Source organism: Phyllopteryx taeniolatus, chromosome 5 (genome assembly GCF_024500385.1).
Source record: "Phyllopteryx taeniolatus isolate TA_2022b chromosome 5, UOR_Ptae_1.2, whole genome shotgun sequence".
NCBI lineage: Eukaryota > Metazoa > Chordata > Actinopteri > Syngnathiformes > Syngnathidae > Phyllopteryx > Phyllopteryx taeniolatus.
In genome coordinates this window covers 31,071,609-31,098,743 of record NC_084506.1, presented here as the reverse complement: position 1 = coordinate 31,098,743, position 27,135 = coordinate 31,071,609, and the positions used below count along the sequence as shown (strand labels likewise).

The window sequence follows — 27,135 nt, the reverse complement described above, 5'->3', positions numbered from 1 at the left end:
CGTGCACGAAATTGTTGATAAATAAGCAATAATTGATCAATAAAAGTCGAGAGTAACGGAGTAAAAGTACGGTTACCGCTAGCTCTCAGCGTTCAAGGAGTACGAAACAGCCTATGACGACAGCGATGGCGACCTCCCCCCCCCCTCCCCCCCCCACCCCCACCCAGGAAAAAAATCATCGGATCTATACGATTCATATAAATGGCCTATTTTGAGTTCAAAACTGCGAATTTCGCTGAAAGGCGACTGATTTGCATGTATGTGTGACTCAAGTAAAAGTAAAAAGTAGTCCTCCAAAAAATTACTTGAGTAAGAGTAAAAAGTAATAATAAGTAATAATGAAATAATTACTCAAGTGCTGAGTAAATAGTGAGTAACTTTTAACCACAGCATGAACATCACTAAAAAAAGAATTACAAAATAAAATGCAAATGTGCAAATTCTGATGTTGCTGTGTGTGTGTGTTTTGTGTGCGTGCGTGCGTGCGTGTGTGTGTGTGAGTGTATGCACAGTCAAAACTACAACAAAACATCGGTGTTTTATCAAGTTACGGAGACTTTTCCAATATGGCCGCCACGTAGGCACAACAATCAGCCGGGCTGGTTTGCTCGAGTGTTAATACCTCTGCTCGGGAAGCCCAATAAAAGACATTGAGTGAGGTCATGTGACTTTCTTGTGTCATTTGATTGGTGAGCTAGACTTAAAAATCACTTGGATTGGCACAAACAACGCCCAATGCGGAAGTCGTAGTCTCACGCACGAAATAGTTGATAAATAAGCAATAATTGATAAATAAAAGTAGCGAGCGCCATTTAGATCATTGTACGAAACACGGAGTACGAAACAGCCTATGACGACAGCGACGGCGACTGCCCCACAGGAAAAACTCATCGGATCGATACGATTCACGAAAAAGGCCTATTTTGAGTTCAAAAAGCGCAAATTTTGCCAAAAGGCGACTGATTTGCATGTATGATAATACGCACCCCTCAAAATTCTGGAAACCACTTCTACCTATGTATAATGCATTTTTACAATGCATGACTTTGCTTCTACCCATATGATCGAAACATGAAGTATTATCTGTATTTTGTTATTTTTTTCAAAGAATTATTCTGAAGTTAAGCACTTTATCTGAACACGTAATACTTTCTTTTTATTTACTTGTTCTTCTTCTGAAATTATCAGCCCTACTTTAATTTAGTAAACACAGTTGATTACCCAGGCAGAATTTGTAAGATGGGTACAATTCTTTTCAGAAAACATGAAGGGCCAGGCAAAACACATTTATTTTTACTTTAATGGGATTCAAATTAAACTGTCAAGCATTTCAGAAAACAATTATCATGAAACAATATATAACCGTAGAGAAATTAATGATGGTTGTTGTTCAGTCATATATTTTATTTTAGTCATATTATCATTTTACAAAGCACGCTCAGAACCCTTGGGAATATTTTGCTTCAGTTTGTCATCTATATGGTGTGCAGAACAACAGAGCACAGTGATTATATTTTAAGATACGAAACTTTAAGTCACAGCTATTTGGAACTGTGAAATCAAATTATGAAGACCTGGGACTTATTACCATTCCATTTTTTACAGGAGCATAATAATTCTCAAAATTAACCTGAGTCCCCACTACCATAATGTATTTTGTCACTTTCAAATTCATCCTGCAGGCCAGATTGTACCCCCAAGTTGGCCTGTTTTGGCCCCCAGGCTCGATAGTTTGAGAGCTTGCTCTAAACTGATATACAAGTGTCAAAATACTTTTGTAAAGTAAAACAAATTGGACTCACCCTTTGCTCACGACGTGTGGTGAATGGGCAAGCGTTACTGTGTTTGTGTGGGAGCTCAGTCTCTCCACAAACACTTAACATGTTGTGGTGTACATTTAATTCTTCTTTAATACTGATGTCACGTGATTTTGTTGCTCTAGCTATACAATTGTGTGCAGAGTACTTAGTACTTTTCCGTAAAAAACGTTCCCAATTAGATCTATCTTAATCATCAAACTTTTCCTCGTCATCTGAGGTTCTCACTGAGCTGATACACATATGAGAAAGATGTGTTCATATGTGATAATGTGAGATGTGTGATGATGGATGGACCTCTATTTATTTTAAGCTTATTTTTCCTGAGAATGTTGCTTGAACTCCGAATTATCTGTCCTTGAAGGTTACAATGTATTTTGTGAGTCAAGATGACTATCCATAAACGGTACTGTATGTACAGTAAAATGACTGAACTGCAAATCAAAACACAAGATGGAAGCCACGTAAGAGCGCTTGGTTTGAATCCCCCTAACCAGCAAAGAAGTAAGGACACGTAAGCCATGCATTTATACCTGAGGTGCCCCTGAGCAAGGTACTAAATTGCTCTGCAGATGCTGGAAAGCTGCCCACTGCTCCAGTGTATCACAAATTAAGTGCTTATCACTCTCATAGGATAAAATGTCATTTATACACAGTGATAAGAAAATAGCATCAACAAAGAGCTTGCAATGGTGCCATTAAAATGTGTTTGTAAATACAAGATAGATCTGCAGAGAGAAAACAGGACGGAAGAGGTCTTCCTTGTTGGACACCCACACCGCTGTGAACATATCAAGGCGAAATCTGCCCGTCCATCCTCCCACTGCTGTGAGACACAATGTTTTTTGATCATCCAAATGTAAAATGCACAGAGGTAGCGCTTATCTGGAGCAATATTGGAACATGCAGAAGAGCGGGTGAATCAGGGAGAGAGTGATTAGGGTGAAAAGTGAGGTTAGAAAGATATCAGACGTCCCATAAACTCAATAATTAATTTGAAAGCGTACCAGATATTTAATGGACTATCTTCCATGCAGTTAGTCCACTGAAATTTTGGGCCATAGGCAACACTGCCCCCCTATGGTTTTATGAGACATTACAGTTAATTTAAATCAAGACTTAAGACGGATGGACATGTCACTAAACCTGAGAAATTCCAATGCAGCCTGTTAAGCTCAAAAATTCAATTGTAATTTGACATAATGAGTATTAATACACTGAGATAAAGTTTAAATATTTAATACTTCCTTTCCTTTCCCTTCCTTCCTTCACCATCCTGGCGCTTTGCTTGTCAAGTTTTGATTTTAAATATATCTTTTGGGACACTCGTCGGGAAATTTTTCTGACACACCTCATAAGAACAACACGATGATAAATCTCAGGTTTAATCCTTTTTGATTATCATTCAAGTATGTTAATCACAGATACAGTATAATACCCAGTGAGATGATTTCAACAAAAGAATTCCAAATTATAAATGGGCTCTAGAGTTGCAGATTACACTCTCAGGTTTAGCTCCATACATAGTTAATGGCGAGGGGAAAGAAGCTCCAGGAATGTCTCCTGGTTCTGGTGTGCATTTTCGTTAGCAGCTAGCAGAGGGAAGGAGTTGGAAAAAGTAGAACAGGGTGGGACGATTCCAAAAGGGTTATGGCCTTCCCACTTCTTAGTTCTTGCAACGGACAAGTCTTCATGAGCGGATATGGGGGAACCAATGATGTAGGGGAGTACTGGTGATAAAAACAGCTACCACTTCAGTATAATTACCCCAAAACATTGGTGCATCCAAGCAAGAGACGAACACTAAATAAAGCATGCTCCAAAGCATCTGCCGTTTTTGACATACAAGATTCAAGAAGCTTTATTGTCAATTTAGTAAGTGTTACAAATTAAGAATGAATATGCTGCTAATGGTAAAACCATGAAGCAATCAATATTTGATTTACGTCAAAACTTCATTGGAATTGGGGTTTGTATCAGCACACCAAGGTTTTGTGGACATTTTAGTTCATCCAGTTATTTGTTTTAGACAGTGACACAGCACCTCAATTGAACTTCTCATCTGTCTCCTCATCTGGAGACACTGTGAGATATATCGTACAGCTCAGTGTCTCATCTGCATAGCTATGATAGTCAACTTTAAAGTTTGGAAGAATTTGACCCAAGGGTATGATATACAGGCTGAACAAAAGTGAATGTGTTATCTCAACTGCAGGTGTTTAATATACGACACCATGCAAATGTTTTTGGCCATTAGAATTGTTGTTTTAGGTATTGCAACTACTATTTACTGTTTAACAATGTAAAAATGATTGCAGGGAAAGGCTATTGCAGGGTTTAAAGACTGGAGGCAAATCTGCAAAATCTGCTGAATTTCTAAGGAATCGTTGACCTGGCAAGAAGAGATCTGAGACATTTTTGTTTTGTAAGTGTGTTTTGAAGCTTGTCAATGAGCAACCTTCTTCTTGGCAAGGAAGCGCAAATACCTTGGGTACATATTAGCACTGCCTCGGTGAATGACTAATGAGCCTCCCCCCCCTCCATAAATAAACAATCAAAACACACAGGCACAGAGGCAAGTAAAGCCTCTTAAACAGCCTAGTCAAGCAACAATGCATCTGCCTTTTCTCCGTGATGGTGTTTTCTGAATAAACTGAACTGACGTGGAATGGTGGGAATGAAGTCATCCCACCAAAATTTCACATTGGGAGGTAGTAACAAAGCTTCAACAGAGGCAGGACAGCATTTATCGAGGGGAATGCTGCAATGCCGAGATGGCTGTGGAGTTTCCCCACTTGACACTCACTTCGACACTGTTGTGTTCGAAGTAATGTCGCTCTCTGACGCAAATGTTCACACCAGACGCCGATGCTGATGTCGTCACACGTAATTATCTGATTGTGTGATGCAATATCCCTGTGGGAAAGCACACTAGGTTGCAGCAATATCCCATATTTGCTGGGTTATGTGGAAAAGGAATAATTATAAAATTTGTTACACCTTGAATGCAGCTATTTTGGAGGAGCTCTGTGTAAAAGAGGCTTAAAGGGTCTATATAGGGGGAAAATGGCTTTTTCCTCAAAAATGCATAAAGCAGCAATTGATTTTTGAAAGTTTTATCTCATTGTCCTATTATCGTTTTAGGGAGGAAAGCCCAGAATTCTCTCTGGGGAGAAGCAGCGGCTTTACACTGAGCCCTTTGTGAAGAGCCCAGACAACCTGCGGAGAAAATTCATTTCGGCCACTTGTGTCTGTGAACATTTCCTTTCGGTCACGGCTACTGCTCTTGACTACGGTTGCACAATAACTATCGTGCAACTACCCGATATTGGGAAAAAATGACATCACACTGATCGGTCTGATACCGAAAAAAACTGGACCTATATCAAGAGCCGCCTCATGCAGCGGGGCGCCGGTCTGAGTCTCCAAACTTTCCCAGTAAATCCATGTGACATGTCACTTGATCAATGCCCTTTTGATCTTTTTCTTTGCTTTTTTATGTTGCTCGAGAGGGTGGAAAAGTCGCTAATTATAGCAACAAAGTCAATAATTTGGCAACACTGAGTAGCTGCTCTCTTCCTCGTATGCCTAAGCTACACCATTGGTAACAAAAGGCATATTCGATTTTTGCATGAGAAAGACCCCCGATCCGAGTGATCTCAACTACAGCGTGACAAGCGGGTGTGGAGTTGAAAGTTTTGCCTAATGTATCCTCTAACAGTGCACAAGATCTTAAAGTGCACTGAATGCTTGATCCAAGTCCCCACACACATTTTGTATACAAAACTGGTTTGTTTCACTAATGCATGACTTTAGACAACAGACCAGATTTATGAAGCATGAAAATGAAATCAAGCCTGAATGTGTCTCAGTTATTGGGATATTTATGATTCTTTTCACATGAAAGATGATAGCTAATCTGTCCTTTCAGATTGAACGGCATCACTAGGAAATGGACACACAAACAGCGGAAAGCACATAACATGCATTTGGTCATAATGATCCTCATAGTACTGTATATTGTGTGTGTCAACAAAAGTCAATTTGGCCCTGTTACACCATTCGTAAATTAATATCAGCACTCAATCTAGAAGTGACATTAGCCAGGCCAACACCCACACATCCAAATAAATAGTGGTAAGTAGTAATCAAGCTATCAGACAGAACGTCGTCATGTGATGTCTTTAGATTTTATTTTCGGAATCCAATGGAGGTCATTGAAGCCACATAGCAATCATCACATCACAGTCAAAGTGGGGGGTGCATTTAGTAGAAACACCAGCAGGGGTCTTGTAGTGAGTGGGTTCCCTCACATCTGAAGAGGAGCACGGGGGGGTGGGGTCTCTTTTATTCTTGCAGAAGCACTTCTAATAATCAGGCTCTTGCTACGAAGGGAGGTTGTCTTTACTGCCAGCTGATTGCTAAGAGCCACAGCTTCAGTCATGAAGCACCTTGTCAGCTCTCTCCACACAGAGCACACACACACACATGCACTTTCTCTGGCCTGATTAAGGTGCAAGGATGACATCATCAGGAGGGGCGACGGTGTTGTAGTAGTTGCTACGTTGAAAATATAGGGAGTGTGCTGGTTTGCTTCAAAAAAGTGCTGAATACGTTTATGAGCTTTCTTTCTGCGCTGAACTACAAATATCCGATTCGTATCGGGTCTTGGTCCCTAACGCCTGCGAATAGCGAGGGTTGACGCTGTTCCTATCACTGTTGAGGTTGACAACACTAAAACAAAGGAGGCAATAAGGAAAGCAAAGTTCTGTACATCCTTGGGGACCAGACCTATCCTGGACACTCGCAGTTCCAACTGTTGCCCTGTGGAAGATAGGTTCAGGACATTGAAAGCAAAAACTACCAGATGAAGAAACAGATTTTATGTAACCACGGTAATTGCACTTAACACTACCAAGAATTTCACATTCATCTTATTCATTTTTTCATAAAGCACCTTACTGCACTCTGCGACACTTTATTTACAACCAGGATCACAATGTGTTATTTACTGTGTGAGTTTGTATTCTTATCAGTCATGTACTTTTATACTTTTTTACCGCACCTTTGCAGAATGCAACTTCAGTTTTATTGTACAGTTACAGTGATAATAAAAACATTATTATTCTTATTTCAAAATCCAAGCAAATCAAACATTGACCACTTTACATCACAATGAATTGGGACAAAATGTGTTGTCTCACAGTATCCCAAACACTAACTTTGTGCCTCATCGGAGGGGAAGGAAATAAATTAACGTTTTATAGCATTTGGTTCCAGCGCTTAAAAAATCACCGGTGCCATGTGAAGTTACTTTTTGTGCCAAAATGTTGAGTTCCGATTTGCCAGACGGGCATTCAATGTTCTGTTTCCGGCCTTGCCGCTTACATGCAGTGATTTCTCCAGATTCTCTGAACCTTTTGATGCTATTATGGACCGTAGATGATGAAATCCCTAAATTCCTTGCAATTGTACGTCGAGGAACATTGTCCTTCAACTGTTCGACTATTTTCTCACGCACTTGTTCACAAAGAGGTGAACCTTGCCCCAGCTTTGCTTGTGAATGGCTGAGCAATTCAGGGAAGCTCCTTTTCTACCCAATCATGGCACCCACCTTGTTCCCAATGAGCCTGTTCACCTGTGGGATGTTCCAAACACGTGTTTGATGAGCATTCCTCAACTTTCTCAGTCTTTTTCCCACCTGTCCCAGCTTTTTTGGAACATGTTGCAGCCATAAAATTCCAAGTTAATGATTATTTGCTAAAAACAATAACGTTTATCAGTTTGAACATGAAATATCTTGTCTTTGTAGTGTATTCGATTAAATATAGGTCGAACATGATTTGCATATCATTGCATTCTGTTTTGATTTATGTTCGACACAAGGTCCCAACTTCATTGGAATTGGGGTTGTAATTTAACACAGTAATTTCAATGCTTTTATGCTGTCATTTATGTTTATTTCAACGTCTTTTGTTCTTTGTTTGTAAATAGTTTTAATCATGTAAAGCACATTGACTCACCTTGTTTATGAAGTGCGCTACATACTGTAAATCCATTTGCCTTGCCAAGCTTGCCAAACACAGCCCAAATGATGTGCATTTCTTTTTCCCGCCTGTTCATGTACATGACATGGTGTTGATTCAAGGCGAGTCCAAGCCTATGTTAAAGCATTCTTTTAGTAACTGCTGGTGATGCCGCGGTGAGAAACAAAAGTACAATATCAATCACAGGTCGTACGGATTATTCTAATGCACAGAGTTCAAATATTTGTTCAGCCAGGGTCCTCCAGATCTGAGGACAGAGCGTGGGAGAAGACTCTCACAGCAGAGAGTATGCCCACAGCTGGGCAATAAACACAATCAATTATTATTCAGAATGTCTCCCTGTCGGCCAGAAACACAATCAAATCCCTCACCAAGTTTGTAACTATGCATGCTGTATTGTGTCCTCATTTATTGCCAAATATAAACTGTATGTTTCTATACAGTATATGTCTCTGCTTTTAAATTGTATTTGCAGCAGTCGAGATGGCCAGGGAAATGTTTATAAATGTCCAGCACCAAAATCTACCGTGCACTCAAGTCATGAGGGGCCTCTTACAAGCATATGAACACAGAATTGACCTCTTGCAGCTGTAAAATCATTGTATATTTATGGAATCTCTTCAAGTCCTTCATAAAATGTATTGCCAATACATGAATAGATACAAAAACCAACCCATTTCAGAATTGTTGCAAAAATGTAAGTTTTCAGGCATATATAAATTCACGGAGGACGGATGGATGGACAGACAGACAGACAGACAGGTCGATCGATCGATAGATAGAGAGATACAGTAGAGAAAATGATGAAGTCACTTTTAAACCGGATGCTGCTGGGAAACCTGCGTCATTACCCTATTAGCCTATTAGTTACCGTCTGGTTGTGTGAGCCATATTGTGACTATTTATCCATTTGTTTCGGGGCTAAACTTCGTAAAAGATTGCTTCTCGGCCCACTAGTTTGAAAGCGGGCGAGGGCTCAAATTAACAACCGGCCTCTCTATCCCTGGATTACAGACGTAATCTGTGGAATAATCACATTTTTGAAGAAATGTACCTGTAATCTGATTTTTTTCTTCTATAACTGTACCAGGTTAAAAAACATTTTGTATCCTGATTATGTAATGCTATTACATGTATTCCACCTGTATATTTGTGTGTGTGTGTGTTTGTGTATGTATATACAAACTGCATGTTCAGATTCAGATCAAGACAGATACAATGTCACGATGCGATGGTATTCATTTTAACTGGACCCAGAAACAGGCGGAGGCTGAAGAAGTTTGTGGAGAATGGTTTATTGTGAAGGGAGTCAGAGGTGGATCCTTGAGGCGTACTGGCGGCTTGTCGAGACAGGGAGCGCGCGGCAGGAGGTGGCATGAGCAGGTGGATGGCTTGGCGTGGTAGAAGGGGTCAGCAACGCGGGGAACACGGAAGGAGTACTGAGGACAAGGAAGAACTGGCGTCGCTTACGTGTAAAGGCTTCTTTCTACTCGCGCAGACGTCACTGCGGCTGTCCCTCGCGTAGTATGCCTTTATACTCGAGCGCAACCCACACGCGCTGTTTTGAAAGTGTGCTGCAGTTCTCCTCCAAGTCGGGGGGTGTCGCTACGGCTGGTATTGGATAGGACACCACAGGGTGGAGTTTCCGCTGCGTTGCTTTGGGCCATTTCTGGTAGGCGTTTTTACTTTCCTTTCAGTAACAAGGAACAAAGCAACAACAAGGGCGACCGCGACAGAACAAATGGACCTAGATGACCAGATGATACGAGAGGGGCGCAAAGTGCCACCCGAGCTCCTACAAAGGAACTGCAGGGCACAGCTCATGACATACAATGTAATTAGCTGAATTTGTAAAAATGTGTTTAAGGAAATAGTTGACTGCTCCAAATCGCTCTGTGCACATTTCACCACTGTGTTCCAAGAGCTCCCAGCTGCGTCGTGTTTGGGTAGAGAGACGGCTTGTAAAAGCTGCCTCATCAACACAGACCATCTGGAAAACAACTAGGCTGTGCACTGTCCACTGGACAGAGGCAAACACGGAAGGAACAATAGAGGAAATGAAAATATGCTTGGTTGTCAAGGCAAAATAGGGTAGACTGAGAGACATTCTTTACCCAAATGACAACACAGATGTTTGGAACTTAAAATAAATACAATTTAATCATCATCCATACAAAGGTGCTTTCTACCACTCAAACACAGCCAGGTCTGTGGGTGATTAAAATATGTGACAGAAGAGGAGCGCAAACAAGTGCCAGAATATAAGAATCAAACACACAGCGTATGATTACATGCTGCAAACAATGATCGTTTCTGCATTGTGATATCTCACTTTGCCTTCCACCCAGCAGATACGAGTAAGAAAAAAAGTCACGCATAGAAGATGCGGCACACCATCTTCTGGCCCATTGCAGCAAAATGACTTCCAAGGAATGACATGAATTGTGCCAACCTGATCAGATTCTTTATTAATAAAAATGAAATTCTGGGCGAACGCCAGTCAAGCAACAGCAAAGGCTGTCCCTCGATTCAACCTGGCACCACATCAGCAAAGGGCAGCTCACTGCAAATTACTACGGGGATTACTCGATGCTCTCTCAGCATTAAATACAAGATAGCACAAATCTAAGAGGCTTTGGGACCAAAGAATTACTGCAGGCTAAATGCTTCCATTCTAAATCTCAGATATGGACCTACAGTCAATTGACATATTCATAGCACGGAATATATGATCATGTTCATTCATACTATATTGAACACTGAGCGACATATTAGACGTGCAAGCATTTTGCTAGGGAGTGTGGTTCTGTGATTACAATTACGTTTTGTGGAACATTAACATGGTGTAGTGGTACACTCGCCTGACTTTGGTGCGGGCAGCGTGGGTTCAGTTCCCATCAGTGACGGTGTGAATGTGAGTGCTGCTTTGGCAAATCAGTGCGAATGGTTATCCGCCCTGCAACTGACTGGCGCCCAGTTCAGGGTGAAGTCCACCTTTCGCCCGAAGTCACAAATCTATACTATTGGTCCCTCCCCACATGGGTCTGTTATTTTCATAAACTACTGATCAACCTAAAGTGTTGAAAATGGCTTGCTCTCTTTGATGATGCAATGTTATTGGATGGCTTGGTTTCTTGAAAAATGATTGTTTTGGAGATGCAAGGATTACGCCCGACGCCAGTATATGCATGGATGGATGGATTTTTCCTGATATATATACACACATATAGTACATGTACAAATGTATACACATTCATATTTGTAAGTATACATATATGTATACACAAACGCGCGCACACACACGCACACACAGGCACACACCCAGTATATGAGGTTTGGCATACACACCCCTTTTTTTTCCTCATTCACTAAAGACGCAAAGTTGTGTACACTTAAAAAACTCCATGCCAGCCGCTGAATGCAGATGAGGAAGTGAAGCAGTTCTGCAAGCGGTCAGTTGTGGAGACAAATGGAGATGTCGTTTGTGTGACACGTTGTGTGTTAAGTTCTATGTGACAGACATAGCTAGTCAATCTAAGATTAGGGATAACTCATTCATGCAGCTTCCAGGGGAGAACATGCAAACGCCACACAGGCGAGGCTGGATTTGAACCCTCGTCCTCAGAACTGTGACGTAGACGTGCTAACCAGTCGGACACCGTGCCGCCTAGGGATAACTCGCTTGAGATAATTTAATAATATATACCGAAAGAGATCATCTCTTTATGTATGTGGTAATATGCTATTTTTTCTAAGAATATTCCTCTAAATTTCTATTGATATTAATGTTAAGTGAACTAGAACGGCTGCTAACAAATAGCGCTGATCTCTTCTGTGTGGATTGATTGCTCTGTGATCTGTTGGTAATGTCTTTGCAGGAAGTAAGTATTTGAAACAGCGTAACTCACGCTCACTCAAAACAGATGAGTGAAGATGAAAGTGTGTGTGTTCAATCGTCTCGCGTTAATATTCCCCTATTTAAGGTTACAACATTTGTGGGCATGAAAAAAGATGGCGTGAGAAGATGCGCCAGCAGCGTTATACATACAGGTCTGCTGAAACAGAAACTGAATGTCATTGACGAAAAGCGTGAAAAGCATCTCATGTTGTGTATAATGGCAACAAGACTAACATGGCAGCTGATTCCCCGCATCTTAATTGAAGACATTGACTTCCACGTGTAATTTATTAATGCAGACACGCAGGCTTAAAAATAACAGCTCATTCAATATCACCCCCTGGGGTCACAAATTGTAAAAGCTTGCAGATTTTGTCGTAACACCGCCTACAAGTTGTGTAACGCCCTTTTAATCGTTGTCAGGTTTAGTTGGGTTCATCCCATTTCACTAGTGCCGACTATGGGTTCTCTTGCACCGCGACTGCTAACTGACTGCTATAGTAATTTAACGAATAAATTATAAGGGAGCACTGAGTAGTAAAATGCAATTTTCAGTACATTCTGGTGCTAATCTCTGTTGAGGAGGAGCAATATACTTTAAAATGCCTGTAGGTTGCAGCGTGAATGATTTATATCCTGTTGTGTCATTGAGATGGATCAGTGTGTACTGTATGTACTGTACATATACATCTCACGACAGTCAAGTATTCAGTATAACAGGACATTTAATAAGGATCCCTTTAAAAGGAATTCCAAGGTCTGGAAACAGAAAATACATGATCAAAATGTAATGTGAGAGACAATCGATACTTTAAACCATATACTGTAAGTAAGACTGAGGTGGATGATTTTTACAGACAAAATGGCTTTAATCGTGGCTGGAAGCAACCACTGGCATCAAATGATCCTGAAACATATGTTCACACACAAAGCAGCCAAACAATTAGAATGGTTTTTGCCCTGTGCAGGCCAGATGGCAGATAGAGAAGAGCCCATCGCTTTCTATGCAAGTATCCAGTTTATTAATGATTATTAACCTCTTTACTCTAGCCTTTTCACATTTGGACACATTTGATGTACATATTCTTTTGGCTCGATGGGCCATTGCAAACATTGCGGATTTTCAGCATGTTTTATTATTTCATGTTATTTAAGTGGTTAATGTATCATTCACATCTGCCTCTTGATTGTGACTATATGTTCTGAATAGATGAAGTCATTTGCAATATCCACACTGTAAAATTACAGTAATTGTTCCCCAGCTCCAATACACTGAAGGTTAACTGTATAAATATTCTTGACTGCAGCTGTAATCTTGTTTTGGGAAGACATATGACTCTATCGCAGTGCAATTGAACTAAACACTCGTGAGTGGCCACATATTATTCTTGGAGTGGGAAGCACTCCATCTGATGAACCGGCGCTAAAAATGCTCTGTCCACATGTAATTTGGGCACACGAAATGTTGAAGTCAATGTGTCATGAATGGGATTAAGTGATACAGTGCAACTGGACTGCATTTTCAAGGTTACGGCATCAAATTTAGGAATGAATCCCAATACCTCGTCACAAACATGCGCTTCGAGTAAATCATGGTGAAGCATCATATTTAACAAGTAATGTAAAAAAGTACGGGCACGTCTCCAATATTTTAGACTGATTCATCCATCCATGTTCTATACCACTTCACCCATTCTTCCATTTTCTATACTGCTTGCCCTCATTAGGGCCAGCTTGAGCCTATACCAGTTGACTCTGGGCGAGAGGCAGGGTACACCCTGGACTGGTCGTCAGCCAATCCCATGGCACATATAGACAAACGTAAGGCCTGGTACACAGATAAGATTTTTTCAAATCTCAAAAGACTATTTATCTGTGAAAGACCTCTCAGATGACGATAAAAAAGCTGGCAGCTAACAGTTTTGGTTGTATTGTTTGTGGTGTGCTCCGATAATATCGACACAGAACACCACACACACACAAAGATCGTGTTCCACCATTGAGCTCAAAATCTCTCGTGATCACATGATCTTAATAAAACTAAGAGGAAGAAACACTTCTGGATATGTGTCAATGTTTCCGGAAGGTTGCTGGCGCTGGGGAGCCTTGTAAAATGGTGTTGTCCTAAAAAAAAATAAAAAAATAAAAACTTGCTGGGGAAAAATACTTCTTGCCATCTGGAGAACCCACTTTTATACAAGTAAACGACATTGCCTAAGACATGCTTGTTTTTGCTCACGGTGTTTTTCATTTGCCGAGTCAGGGCGCTTCTTGAATGGCTATATTCTGTTCCATGTCACCATTCTCAGCGTAATGACTCGGGAGAAGTTGGCTTTCCGCCACACACATGAAGACTTTTGGTCGTAAATATTGAACATCGGCCCAGACCTGTTTTGGACCTTAAGGACGAATCCACTCTTAACACACATCAGACCTAAGGACAATCTTGTAAGACATGAGATTGTCTGGCATTTGACGTGCTTGGTCGAAAAAATCAGCACAAAAAGAGACCGATCGTCTTTACGTGTACCGGGCACGTAAGCCAGAGCCGAAAGTCAAAACCCATAGCGGACATCCTAACCCTTTGATCAATTTTAGATTCATATAGGAAGGCGCAGCACTTAAGAAGAATAAGACACAAATAAAGAAAAAAATGTATTTTTTATACATTAAATTAAATTTAAAAAAATATGTTGGGCAAAAAAAAATTATATACGGTGGGCAACTGGTTAGCACATCAGCCTCACAGTTCAAATCCGGCCTCGCCTGTGTGGAGTTTGCATGTTCTCCCCGTGCCTGCGTGGCTTTTATCTGGGTACTCCGGTTTCCTCCCACATCCCAAAAACATGCATGCTAGGTTAATTGAGGACTCTAAATTGTCCGTAGGTGTGAATGTGAGTGCGAATGGTTGTTTGTTCATATGTGCCCTGCGATTGGCTGGCGACCAGTTCAGGGTGTACCCCGCCTCTCGCCAAAAATAGCTGAGATAGGCTCAAGCACTCCCGCGAGCCGTGTGAGGATAAGCGGTGCAGAAAATTAATGGGTGTAGGGCTGGGCGATTATGGAAAAAATAATAATCACAATTATTTGGACTGATATTGAAATCATGATTAATGAACATAATTATTAATTGATTTAAAAACTATTATACTAACTATTTCTTCAATTACAAAAACTCACTTAAAAATATAACATCAAAGAACAACCGGAAAATAAATTACCAAAAAGTAAAATAATCCGTGGAGGTTTTTGATATGGGCGACATGGGCAGTTCACAGTGGTGAGTTGTGTTTCTTTGATGGTTCGGAATAGTTGATAATTAGGTCTCCACATGCCGTTCATCTTTTGTATTATACCATGTAATCTGCTCATAACAACTTCCGTTAATTGTTATGAGCCCAGAATGTGGTCCGTGTCGCCACTTAAAGTGACGTTTGTAGATGCAAACACCCTTTTCTGCGTTGAACAAATTCGCAGTTGCTCATATTTTGTCTTGAAGAAACTGTGTTGCGGTTTCATTGTATTTTGGTTGTTTCTATGTTGTAGTTTTTCACCCGTTCGGTCGTGTAACGAACACTGGCTTACAGTTCAGCGCAGTTGCCATTTATGTTAAGCAGTCACGAAACGGCTCAATCAGGTGTGTTCAGGGACACCTTGTAAATAGTAACTGTGTGATAAAACAAATGACTAAGGAACTACCTGTATTGGAATGCTTTAGTTAACACATGATATGATCACACAATTGTAATGATTAATTAGGTTTTATTTTGTTTGAAGAAGAAGAAGAAGAAGAATCATCTTTTATTGTCATGAACATGCATGCATGCACACGAAATTTGTTCTCTGCATTTAACCCATCACAGTGAACACATACACATGTTAGTGGAACACACTGGAGCAGGGGGCAGCTGAAGCGCCCGGGGAGCATTTCGGGGTATCAGTGTCTTGCTCAAGGACACCACAGCCGTGAGTCCGGGGGATGTTGGCGGATGGTCCAGTCGGGGTTTTGAACCTAGGTCCCCCACGGTGGCAGGCGATGATCTTAACCATTGGGCCACGGCTGCCCAGTGTAAGTAGTGTGGAGCTGCAGTTCACCACATTTACATACGTTCTCTAAAAGGTGTTACGTTTGAGTGAAACGTGTGATGTTCAAGAAAAGTTTTTGTTTTGAACAATATTTGATTAAAATCAATTGTAAAATGTGATGGCATTATCAAGTAGCCATACTCCACAATCAGCGAAAATGTGGTATTGGTGCTTTTCCAGTTGCTATGCAGAGACTTGTGGTTTTGTTGCTAAAAAGCCGAAATAGGTAAAAAAAGAAGGCAACTCCTCTATTACTTATCCATGCAGCCAATAACCATCTTAAAAAAAAAACCTGCATTCATCATCTGCTTCCTTTCAAGTGAAAAACATAACATTTGTGATTAGACCTCTGTCGAGTAAAGTAATTTTGTTCTTGAAAATTAAAGCTCTTGCCAGTGACAGATAATGACGGTTTCCTGTTCCTTTCATTTAACGGCAGACTGTCGTCCACTATTAGTGAAGATATGTATTTAATTTTACTGACACGATTTAACAATGAAACACTCCCTTGTGTTTAAAGTGTGCAACAAATGAATCCCTTCTTCATGACTTTGAAAAGATGTTCTCGTGATGCCTTCAAGTGTCACTGAAGTGTAGGCAAGAATAGAAAAACCATTAGGACAAATACAATGAAAATTGTCATTGCTGTGGAACCAATTTTCTGTCACTTGGTGATGTTATTTAAAGTGTAATGTTGCTCCCTTCTGTTTCATGGGGTATACAAAAAATATTGCACTGTATTACTTTTTCTGACCCTGTGGTGTCATGTGATATATTTTAAAGTACATGCTACAGCAAATTGCCCACAAAGGACACAGACAAAAATATCATTACATGAGACCTAAAGAATGGAATATAATTCAACTAGACTGGCCTAAAGCTTAATGAGGCTCTGCTGCTCCTCATTAGACTACAGTTAATTTATCAAAGCAGCCAAGTGCAATTAGCTCCATTCCTAGACTTATTCAAAAAGACAATAAGCCTAATTTATTAACCGTGCGTACGGACAGATCTGTACTTAAATCATGCGTATGCACGTTTGCCGCACAAACCTTTGCTATATCAATATGTTCGCACTTGTTTTTTTGCTCGGACTCTGCGAACAAATTTAGAACACCCTTAGACCATGTGTACACGCAAATAATTTCGGATCAGCCATCGTAAATACATCAAACAAACATCTTTTGCCCAGCATATTGGAACAATAGTCATTCATAAAAGCAACAATAATAACTTTGGCGGTAATAACTCAAACCAGGAATTTGAAAAAATGAAAAGGGGCCCTTCTCATCGCTTTTACCCTCGTCCCGTTCAAGCGCTCGTACACGTAGGATATGTGCATTTATATCAGTGTATAGGGAAAAGGGGCATGGTTCATGCATATTACAGGTCACGGGCATACGCATGTGACATAGAATGACTTCTGATTCATTAACATACGTACAGTGCTGTGTACGTACAGGAAATTGGCGGGTACGCCCGTGTCATGAATCTGACGGTGATTTTGTGTATACGCATGTGAGCAGAGTGAGAACATTTCTACGCATTTATTTGTAAATGAGGCCCAATGTTAGTGACCAAAGACAGGAAGTTTCTGTGCTCTGAACAATCAGGGCTCTATTTTCCTAGACAGTGTATGTGTGGCGGGGCGCAAATGCTGGCTTATGCTGATTTTGTGCAAGCGCAAGGGTCATAGACCGGTCTGCGACAATGTTGGGCATTCTGTGTCCTTCGAGAAATTTGATTTCAACTTAAGCCTACTCAGACCCTGTCTAACCTTTGGTGCATCGTAGACCTCTGGTCTAACGTGATTTTGGTGAATCGGGGTGCAGGCAGACAAAGATGAGGAGCTCCACGGACATGTGTGGTGGATGTCAGACATATATTCCATTCATAAATATGTGAACAGCGGGCATCAAACCCTCTGCATCATTGTAGAACGCAAGTGAGTGAATGCATTATTACTCATTCATCTTCCGTACCGCTTATCCTCACTAGCTGGAGCCTATCGCAGCTATCTTCGGGTGAGAGGCGGCAGCCAATCGCAGGGTACATATAAACAAACATTCACACCTACGGGCAATTTAGAGCCTTCAAATAACCTATCATGCATGTTTTTGGGATGTGGGAGGAAACGGGAGTGCCCGGAGAAAAGCCACGCAGGGGGAGAACATGCAAACTCCAAAAAGGCAAGGAGTTTGCCTGTTTGGAGTTTGCATGTTCCAAACATGCAAACTCCAAACATGATATTATATTCATTAGCTGCTTGCTATTTAAGCTCAGTACAGCATAATATTATGAGGACATAATATTATATTCAGGACATAATGTCCTGAATATAATAGGGAGGACATAATATTATATTCATCATAATATTATGCTGTACTGAGCTTAAATAGCAAGCAGCTGCAGAGTTTTTGACATCTTATCAAAAAGCAAGTCTTGACCACAGAGAAAAGTAATGTTTGCAATGGCTTCATACTCTTTAACTGGCCAATAAACAATAAACAAATTATTATAAGGAATAATCACACAATGCTTGCAAATGAAGTCAAAATGTATTTAAAGTAGGCGAATAACAGAAGTCTACTTGGTTTGTGCAACCTCTCAGATCAAGTTTTGATTAAAAAAAAAATGCTGAATGTAAAAAAATAACTTCTCTGGTAACCGTTCTTCTCTAATGGCTGAAGTGTTCCAACTGGAGATGTGCCAAAACCGCTAAATACCTGACTGGATTTCAGTTTTCTGATTTATCCCAATGAGAGCAGAGCCAGAAGCCAGTGGACTTAAAAAGTCGAATACATTAGTGCTAATGGGTTGGGTAGCATTGACCCATTCCTCTCTACTCAATGAGCTAAACCAAATTGAAAAATAAAGAGACAGTAGGTACTACAAATTTGGCATTGTATTGGGTAGGCCACTTTAACAATCATTAAGTTTAAATAACATTGTGTAGATCATTTTGGCTAGCGGTGAGTTGTGTCATGAATTAGTTCTATATTCTGAAATGGAGATGTTTCGCCAGGATGTGACAGGATTGTGGAGATTTGCTGGGCAAAATTTTGTGTTGTGCTCACACTACAAAGACCGAGACTTGCCCGAGACCAGAACTCACTGAGACCAAGACAAGACCAAGACCATAAAAATCTATTTGAAAAACCATGACAAGGTGGTCAAAATGTGGTCTCGAGACCAAGAGCGATCTCGAGTGTTAAAACACCACCAAAATTTATTTGACAATCCAATTTGCTCACAAAAAGCCAATGGAAAATCTAGAGACTAGTGTTTCAGATAGTGAACATGGCCCAATTGCTAGTTACAGGGGAAACAAGACAACTGTTTACAGTAAAACAGGATTAACGCTTGTGTGTAAATCAGTCCATTTTCGGTAAAATTTGCCGTTTTGAACTCAAAATGGGCCATTTACGTGACTCGTGTAGATCCAATGAGTTTTTCCTGGGGGGGTGTCGCTGTCGCCCTCGCTGTTTCGTACTCCTTGAATGCTGGCAGGGGAAGTGCGTGGTAGGCGCAGCACGTGGGGTGTGGGTTGGCTGGGGGAGTGGCATTGGTTCCCTGTGGCCTCCTCCGAAACGGTGTCAATTCACTTGCATGTGAACCCTGGGACTTTTTTGCTGGATGTGTTGCCACTCACTTATTGCGACAAATAACTCTTGAATATGTAAATTCCTTGGGTATCCCCTCATTCACACTCTCCTCCTATAGACTTTTATAATTTACATAGTCAATCCCACCCCACTTCAGTTGTACAGCCGGGTTCTCGACCCTTGTCCAGCATGCTTCTTCTCCTGTCCTTGTCCTGTCCTATCTTGTCCTGTCCTTCCCTCGCAGGGTGTACCATGACTGCCCCCTACAACACTCATATCTAATGTTTAATTTTTCTTGATATTTAATGATTTACTTTTCTCATCTTGTTTACAATTAGTGCTTTGTCTTCTTTTCTCACTCCCCTCTAGAAACTTTGTTCTCTTCGATTGAGTCTCAATAAATATCCATTATAATACAAAGAAACCACAGCGGCATCTTAAAAATTCCACTGTGACACAGTAAAACTCTTCCGGCATAAAAGGGATACAGATCCTCCATTCTGCTTGACCTAACAACCGAACAGGACAAAAAATAAATAAAATAAAACATTGAACACTGGCAGCTAGCAGCAACGGTACTTTTACTCTGTTACAATGATCTAGATGTTGCTTGCTGCTTTTATTTACCATCTATCCATCCATTTTCTGTACCGCTTATCCTCACGAGGGTGGTGGGTGTGCTGGAGCCTATCCCAGCAATCTTCGGTCGAGAAGCGGGCTACACCCTGAACTGGTCGCCAGCCAATCGCAGTGCACATATAAACAAACAACCATTCGCACTCACATTCACACCTACGGGCAATTTAGAGTCTTCAATCAACCTACCATATATGTTTTTGGGATGTGGGAGGAAACCGGAGTACCCAGAGATAACCCTGGCAGGGGGAGAGCATGCAAACTCCAAACAGGCAAGGCGGGATTTGAACCCGGGTCCTCAGAACTATGAGGCAGATGTGCTAATCAGTCGTCCATTTAGACGAACAAAACCAACAGCTTTCATGTATTGTAGTATTGGTCTGGCATTTCAGCTCACTTATAACTTGAGAAAATACCGTGCAGTAAATTGCAAGTGTTTTTTGGTTTTGTTTCTTTTTGAATTGTTTCTGCTATTTACTCAGTACTTGAGTAATTATTTCCCTGTGTACTTTTTACTCTTACTCAAGTAGTTTTTTGGAGGACTCCTTTTTACACAAGTCACATTATTGTCAAGTAACAGTACTCTTATTTGAGTACAATATTTGGCTACTCTACCCACGTATGGAGCGGACATCCTCTATTGCTACTCTTACGTTTCTTTTAAGCAAACTTTTTGCTCATCAGATCAGCCCGTGTCATATTTGTTGCACTGGTCGTTTGTATTTTCGCGTTGAGGTGCTGCGGGTCGTGGCCCTGGTTGTGGACCCAGCGGAACCTCGAAGCACACACAACATCGGCGACAAGAGCTGATCTGCTATTTTAATACATTTTGTATTAATTAGGAAACGCGCCTACAATTATCTAATTAGTTCACGGATGTTAATGTTAAATGTATTAAGCGACGGAGTGATGTTAGGGATTGTGTCACAACACAGAAAGAACTAACTTCAAATTCAGAAATGGCCAATAAAAACAGAAAAATATTGTACTCAATATTTACCTGAAGGATGCATTTGGGATTAGCCTTTGAAGTTGCTAATAGTGAAAAATTAAGTGAAACAGACAATGATTTGAGTCAATTCTTTTCCAGAATGAGAGTGCTTAAAGAGGAGGATGGAGGATATTCACGCGGCACAGCTTGAAGAAGGTATCAGGTGCAGGTGAAGATGGGCCTGGCTCAAGTTGGAGGCCAAAAAAAAAGCAAAGAAATGAGGCAAATTTTATTTGAATCTTAAATGTGTACATCAACATGTACTTGAGCGGTGCAAATAAATGTTTTCCTGCGTGAAGAAAATGTGTTGATATTGCCTTATTGTACTCTTCAGACTCTTCCAGATTGCTTCATTTATCTAATTAATCTACAATGTTGTTTTTTTGTCATCTTTTTCATGCCTTTGGCCTTTGCATGTCTGGTCACATTATTGTCAAGTAACAATATTTGACTACTCTACCCACCTCTGGAGCGGACATCCTCTATTGCTACTCTTAAGTTTTAGCAACATTTTTGCATGTCTGTGAGTGATTCACACTCTTGCTCATTTTCCAGTGAACAAGACAAATATACCACACTTATTTGAATTCTTTAGATGCTCAATGAGCTGAATTTTTGTGAGATATGTAGTCTAGTCACGTTTTTGTGTGATCGTCAATATATGAACAAAAAATTGGCCCAAACTCAAAATTGGTGTATTTGACTTGGGGAATCCACTGTTTATGGCATGTTTACCTTCCTCATGATCTCAGAGAGCATTATCTTCTACAAACTATCCCAAATACACTGGGCCAAATGCCAAGAGCTTGTTAACTGAAAAGATTAATTACAAACTCATAATGCAATATACTAAATACAATGATATAATCAAATACTAAGTCCACACAATTACACCAATTCCCCTGCACCCACCCTCCCCTTCAGAGAACAGCTGACGTCAGCACAATGTGCTCCTCGATGCTCGCCCTGTGGAACCCGATGATGACAGCCAAGACACGCGACCAGCGTCAGAATGGCTCAGATCCTTTTACAGCATCAAAAAAGTGTCAGGTCAAAGAGATAAAAGTATAATGTACTTGGCTCAGTTTTTAAGTCTGGAAACAAGGTGGGTTTTTTATCTTAACTGAAACGATTAACACTGACATCTTTGAAATGTAAAAACTGAATAATAGAATAAAATAACAGTACAGGATGTCTCCAATCATCACCAGGTTCTTGGTTCTGGGCAGTTTTATGAGCCTTTTACTAGCTACTTGTCATACGGTCTCAAATGGTTTACTTTCCAAGATCGTTATCACATTAACCTGTCAACAAATACCCACTGAGTCAGGATGAGATAACGAGAATTGTTGAGCGCAGCCTGTTCAGACTACTTCCGACCACACGGGTAGAAGTGGTAATAGGCCACTTTCAAGGATAACTTATTGAAGTCTTACATATCACATTTAAACCATGAAACCGTGGAACATCTACATTAACCCACAACCACAAAATCTGAAGTGTGATAATGGACATGGATATACTTAGCAGAATGTTGCTTGCAGGTCAGAACGTGTGTCAACTGAATCAGCTGTGACAGAGTTTTATGACTAATTGAATTGCATCAGACTTAAGCAACTCTTAAGGATCGCTGCACACAGACACACAACTAAAGGGCATTACACAGTGCACGTACATTTTGCGACTCACTCAAATAATCAATACCCATCCTCTTACGGTAAAAGATGATATTACAACACATTTCACAATCGATCACAAATTAAATTGGAGTAAACTTTCAAACATTTCAACAATTCACACTTAGTAACGATTGGGGAAATAGCATGAGCTATAATTGAACCAGTGCCGTTCTTTTCAACTCATAGATGTGGTGTGGAGTTGTGGGTTGCACTGAGTGATAAAAGTGATAAAACACTGGGCTATAAAGTGACTGACATTCAGCTTCACTGCCTGACAGCCTGCCACACGAAACTGCTCAAATTCATGAGGAAGTCAAAGCAGGAGAGTGAATTCATGGTGGCACAACACCCTTGCATCCTCTGCAATGCAAAGTCACCCTTCCAGGGTTTACCTTGATTTCGTAAAAGAAACCCGGCAAAAAATGCGCAAAAATATTTGAATGGCATTATCTTTCATATTTTTAAATGCTGGTCAGGTTTTTATACCAAGTTGTTAACAGTTTATTAATCAAATGTTTCAAACATTGCTTATTTTAAATTGAATAGTACACATTGATAAAAGTAAATATGTGTAATTTGAATGCTACGTCATCATTGTTCAATATTCTGGCCATGAACTTCCATTTATTTGAACCTCTGAAGAGAAATTGCTGTGCATGTAAACAAAAAGGCGGCGATAGTTCAAAAGGTTGACCTGATTGAACAAAACCAACGTGATATTTGGATTCAGCACATCAAAATACATTACTCTAGTATTACATCCATCCCTAATGTAAACTGTAATATTTGAAAAGGAAAAGTGTTTCGCTCACTTATATGGTTTGTCATTTAGGGGGTAGAAAACACTTAATGGGAATGGCAACACCTTTTTTAGGAGGAATAAAGGTTTACCTCAAAAGTAACGTTTTAGTGAACCTCAAACTCAGTGTTCAGTGACAACTGAAAGAATGACAAGAATGCATGAAATACCTGTGCGTTTGCATTGTGTTTTGCAGATCGTCCCGATATGGATTTAAGATTAGTGAACCATTTGGATAGAAACCTGACTGCAGCCAGCAACTGAAAAAATAAATCAAATAATGTATGTATATCCAAGTCTTGGAGCCGAGCGAACTGAACATGAGGCTCTTCAAATTGCTGTAATGTTGCAGGCCAGCACAAACCTGGGAAATGTTTTTCATATACAAACCCATTTTTACCATTTAACATCTATTTAAGACAAGTGGCATTTTAAAGTGCAAGCAGATCATATACAGACTTGATTACTCGGCGCAAACTCTTTAAGTGGGCTCAGGGTAGGACTGAATCAATAAAATCAGCTCATAAAGACAACAACCACAGTTTGCCCATGTCTGCCATGTACTTGCACAATGTCACTATGTGTAATCATTAACTTTTGACAGGCCAGCCATTGAGAGATATAGAGTAGAGGTTAAAAATTCACAGGCAAGAATTCACAAACAAATCATTTTTTTTATATAGCAAATGTGTTGTGAAATGTAAGAGAAGGGTGCAGGGATGTTTTGGATCTTGTTTAATTCTGGCATGCATGCATTCTGGGTGGAATTGTGACTGAGTGGTGTCACTCACTTGATGAAGCATCGTGCCCCCTCAAACGTGTATCCTTCTTCCCATCCAGTGGGTAGATCTGTGAAAGAGAGATAAGCCATTTTGAGAGGAGTTTCCACTCACTCACTAAACAACAATTTATTTCTCTTTAAGTCATTGTTGAAGAATAGAGAGGACAATCATGCAGCAAACCATTACGGCTGAACAACTGCTAATAATACTGCGTCACATAAAGAGATGGATGGAAGAATATCTGCAAAAAGGGATTCCCATGAACACATTTCCTGATTACGTTGTATCACTGGGCCGCAACAATGTATTGAGTAATTGTTGTTGTCATTTGTTAACTAGTAAGTCAATCATGTTTTAAGATTTAAAAAAAATAAAAGAAAATAAACAGTATGAAAAGTTTAAAATATTTAAAAATGTAACTTTTTAATTGCAATTAAGCCTTCAGGACAGTGATTCTTAGTGTGATACGACGACGACCCGGGCTCCCTCTAGTGGCATGAAAAGAATCACAGCTTATGTACAGTTCAGTTGTATTTGGTACATTACTTTTGCATTTAATCTTGCATCTTCACTTTTATTCAGGTAATTTTCTATTACTACTTATATGTGCGATACATTTGAATGGAATCATTATTAAAGTTTTTTTCCCCCCCTAAATTTAAGTGTATTGTTAATGTTCAAACTTTTTAAGCCAATTTTACAATGCCTTACAATAATATCAAATATACCTTTGAGGAATAAAACCTCTTTCTCATTTTTGATGAAGACTTGTGCCTACTACACTACTGCAGTTTAATATTGGTCACGATGGTGGTGCCTAGAGAGGTATTTTTTTCAGGTGGTACTTGGTGTACAAAGTTTGAGAACCACTGCTTTAGGACAAGGAACATTTTGACATTTTGTGTTGACAGACCAATAACTGATGAGTCATCAATATAATCTGCAAATGATTCAGCAAAATATATATATATATATATATATATATAAAGGGATTACTTGCAACACTGGAATGTACAGGCAGCAGCTGTATTATCAGAAACATTTATCAACAATACATGAATGCTGTCTTGACAAGTAACCAAATGTTGTCAGTTGACTGAGCAAAATCTAATTCTTTATTTAAAATGAAATCAAGTATGTGGCCGCAGTGAAATCGGTGTTGTTCGCCACTCAAGGGGGAAGTGTGACGACGGGGTTAAAGGTGGACATATGGGAGCTCTCACTTTGCCACAGCCCATTAAACAGACACACAGTAAGGATGTCACCGCCTCGCTCGCAGAGAGAAGAAGAAGAAGAAAAAAAAAAAAAAAAAAAAAGGTCTGGACACGAACAAGTCATGACGACGCGTGTGACACACGCAGAGGCCGTGGGAGCAAAGTGACGCCTCACCTGGAGTTTTCCTGTGTCCGGTTATGACCGCCTCGCCACTCAGGGGATGCAGCCAGGTTGTACTCTTGGCTTCTTCGCTGTGGCGAGAGCGACGCGTTAAATTAGCACTCGGCGACTTTGCTCGAATGAGCCGTGGGCGGACATTTGTGGAGCGGCGTCCTTCAATGATTTTGGTGACACTTACTTGACGAAAAAGACACGTCCGTCACGAGTAAGCCCATAACTCCAGGAACGAGGCAGACCGCAAATCCACTCGGGCTGGAGGTCCGCCGCCATGTCTGCCAATGGCGTGTGGCGCGCGCGCGCGCAGGCACGCAAGGCAGCGCGTACACGGAAACCTTGGCAACGGCGGGCGGGCGGACGGCTGGCAGCAGCCAGGTACGCTTCACGAGTTGCCCACTCTCTGACGTGTCATGTTGAAAAGTTCTCCCTTCGCTTTTTTTTTTTTCTTTCTCCCCTGCAGTCACTTTCACAATTCCACTCAAAGTGTCTTATTCTCTGGTGTTATTGTTGTCGAAAGCAGCCAGCCAGTGCGTGGACGACTAAAGGGGCAGGGCCGGATTATCCCACCGTGAGGTCCAGGGGCAGCATTGATCGGTCGGGGCCCCTTTAAGTGACCATAAAACCTGTCAAACGGTAAACGCAAGGGTCACTAATCGCTCAAGTGATGGCTCCTTTCTAGTGCTAATACAGTTGTGGTTACACATTTACATATACCCTGGGAGGAAGGGTAAAACCCTGAACTGGTCACCAGTCATGTTTTTGGGAAGTGGGAGGAAACCGGAGTACCCGGAGAAAACCCACGCAGGCGGGTGAAAATTGGGAAAGGAGGCAGCGCCCCCACCGCACCCGGCTACATCCAAAGAAAAATCAAATAAAAGAAAAGAAATAAATACATTGGAAATAAATACATTTTTAAAAAAGACCCCAAAAAATCACCGGCACCTGTGCGAAGCCCAGACTTTGAATCCAATTGAACATCTGTGGGGAAATCTGATATTGGCTGTGCATCAACATTTCCCATCCAACCTCATGCGCCAAAGAGGAATGAGCAAAACCGCCCAGAGATAGGTATGCCGCGTTTGTGGCATAATATTTATAAAGACGGGACTGTAATTTGCCTCCAATGGGGCATCAACAAAGTATTGTGCAAAGGGTGTGAATATTTATGTGCATGAGATTTTCTTAATTATTTATTTGTTATAGTTCATGTTGTCAACTTATCATGATGTAGAATTTTGATGGAAAATGAATTTCTGTGTATTTAATGTATGTATGTATCTACCTTTCTATCTATTTATCTATCCATCCATTGATATGTACATAGCCTACATACATACATACATGCATACATACATATGTATGTTTATCAATCCATCCATCTGTCCATCCATCTTCTTTTGAAA

The 27,135-nt window shown here is 40.6% G+C and overlaps 1 protein-coding gene across 19 annotated transcripts in view; it reads right to left on the bottom strand.

The window, feature by feature from the left end:
• LOC133478613 (pleckstrin homology domain-containing family A member 5-like) overlaps positions 1–26,341 on the bottom strand; it is a 91,833-nt gene extending 65,492 nt beyond the window's left edge. For 5 of the 19 annotated variants that reach the window (XR_009788715.1, XR_009788718.1, XR_009788719.1 and 2 more), the window contains exons 1-4: positions 25,914–26,341; positions 25,730–25,806; positions 24,350–24,407; positions 23,729–23,818 (exon numbers count right to left, since the gene is read on the bottom strand). Coding sequence is in view for 12 of the 19 variants with exons in the window: in XM_061774867.1 (XP_061630851.1) it covers positions 6,434–6,641; positions 23,729–23,818; positions 24,350–24,407; positions 25,730–25,806; positions 25,914–26,005 (525 nt within the window). In the remaining 7 variants the exon portion in view is untranslated. The other 14 variants (XM_061774867.1, XM_061774868.1, XM_061774869.1 and 11 more) reach the window with 14 other exon arrangements.
• Between the last annotated feature and the right edge of the window lie 794 nt (positions 26,342–27,135).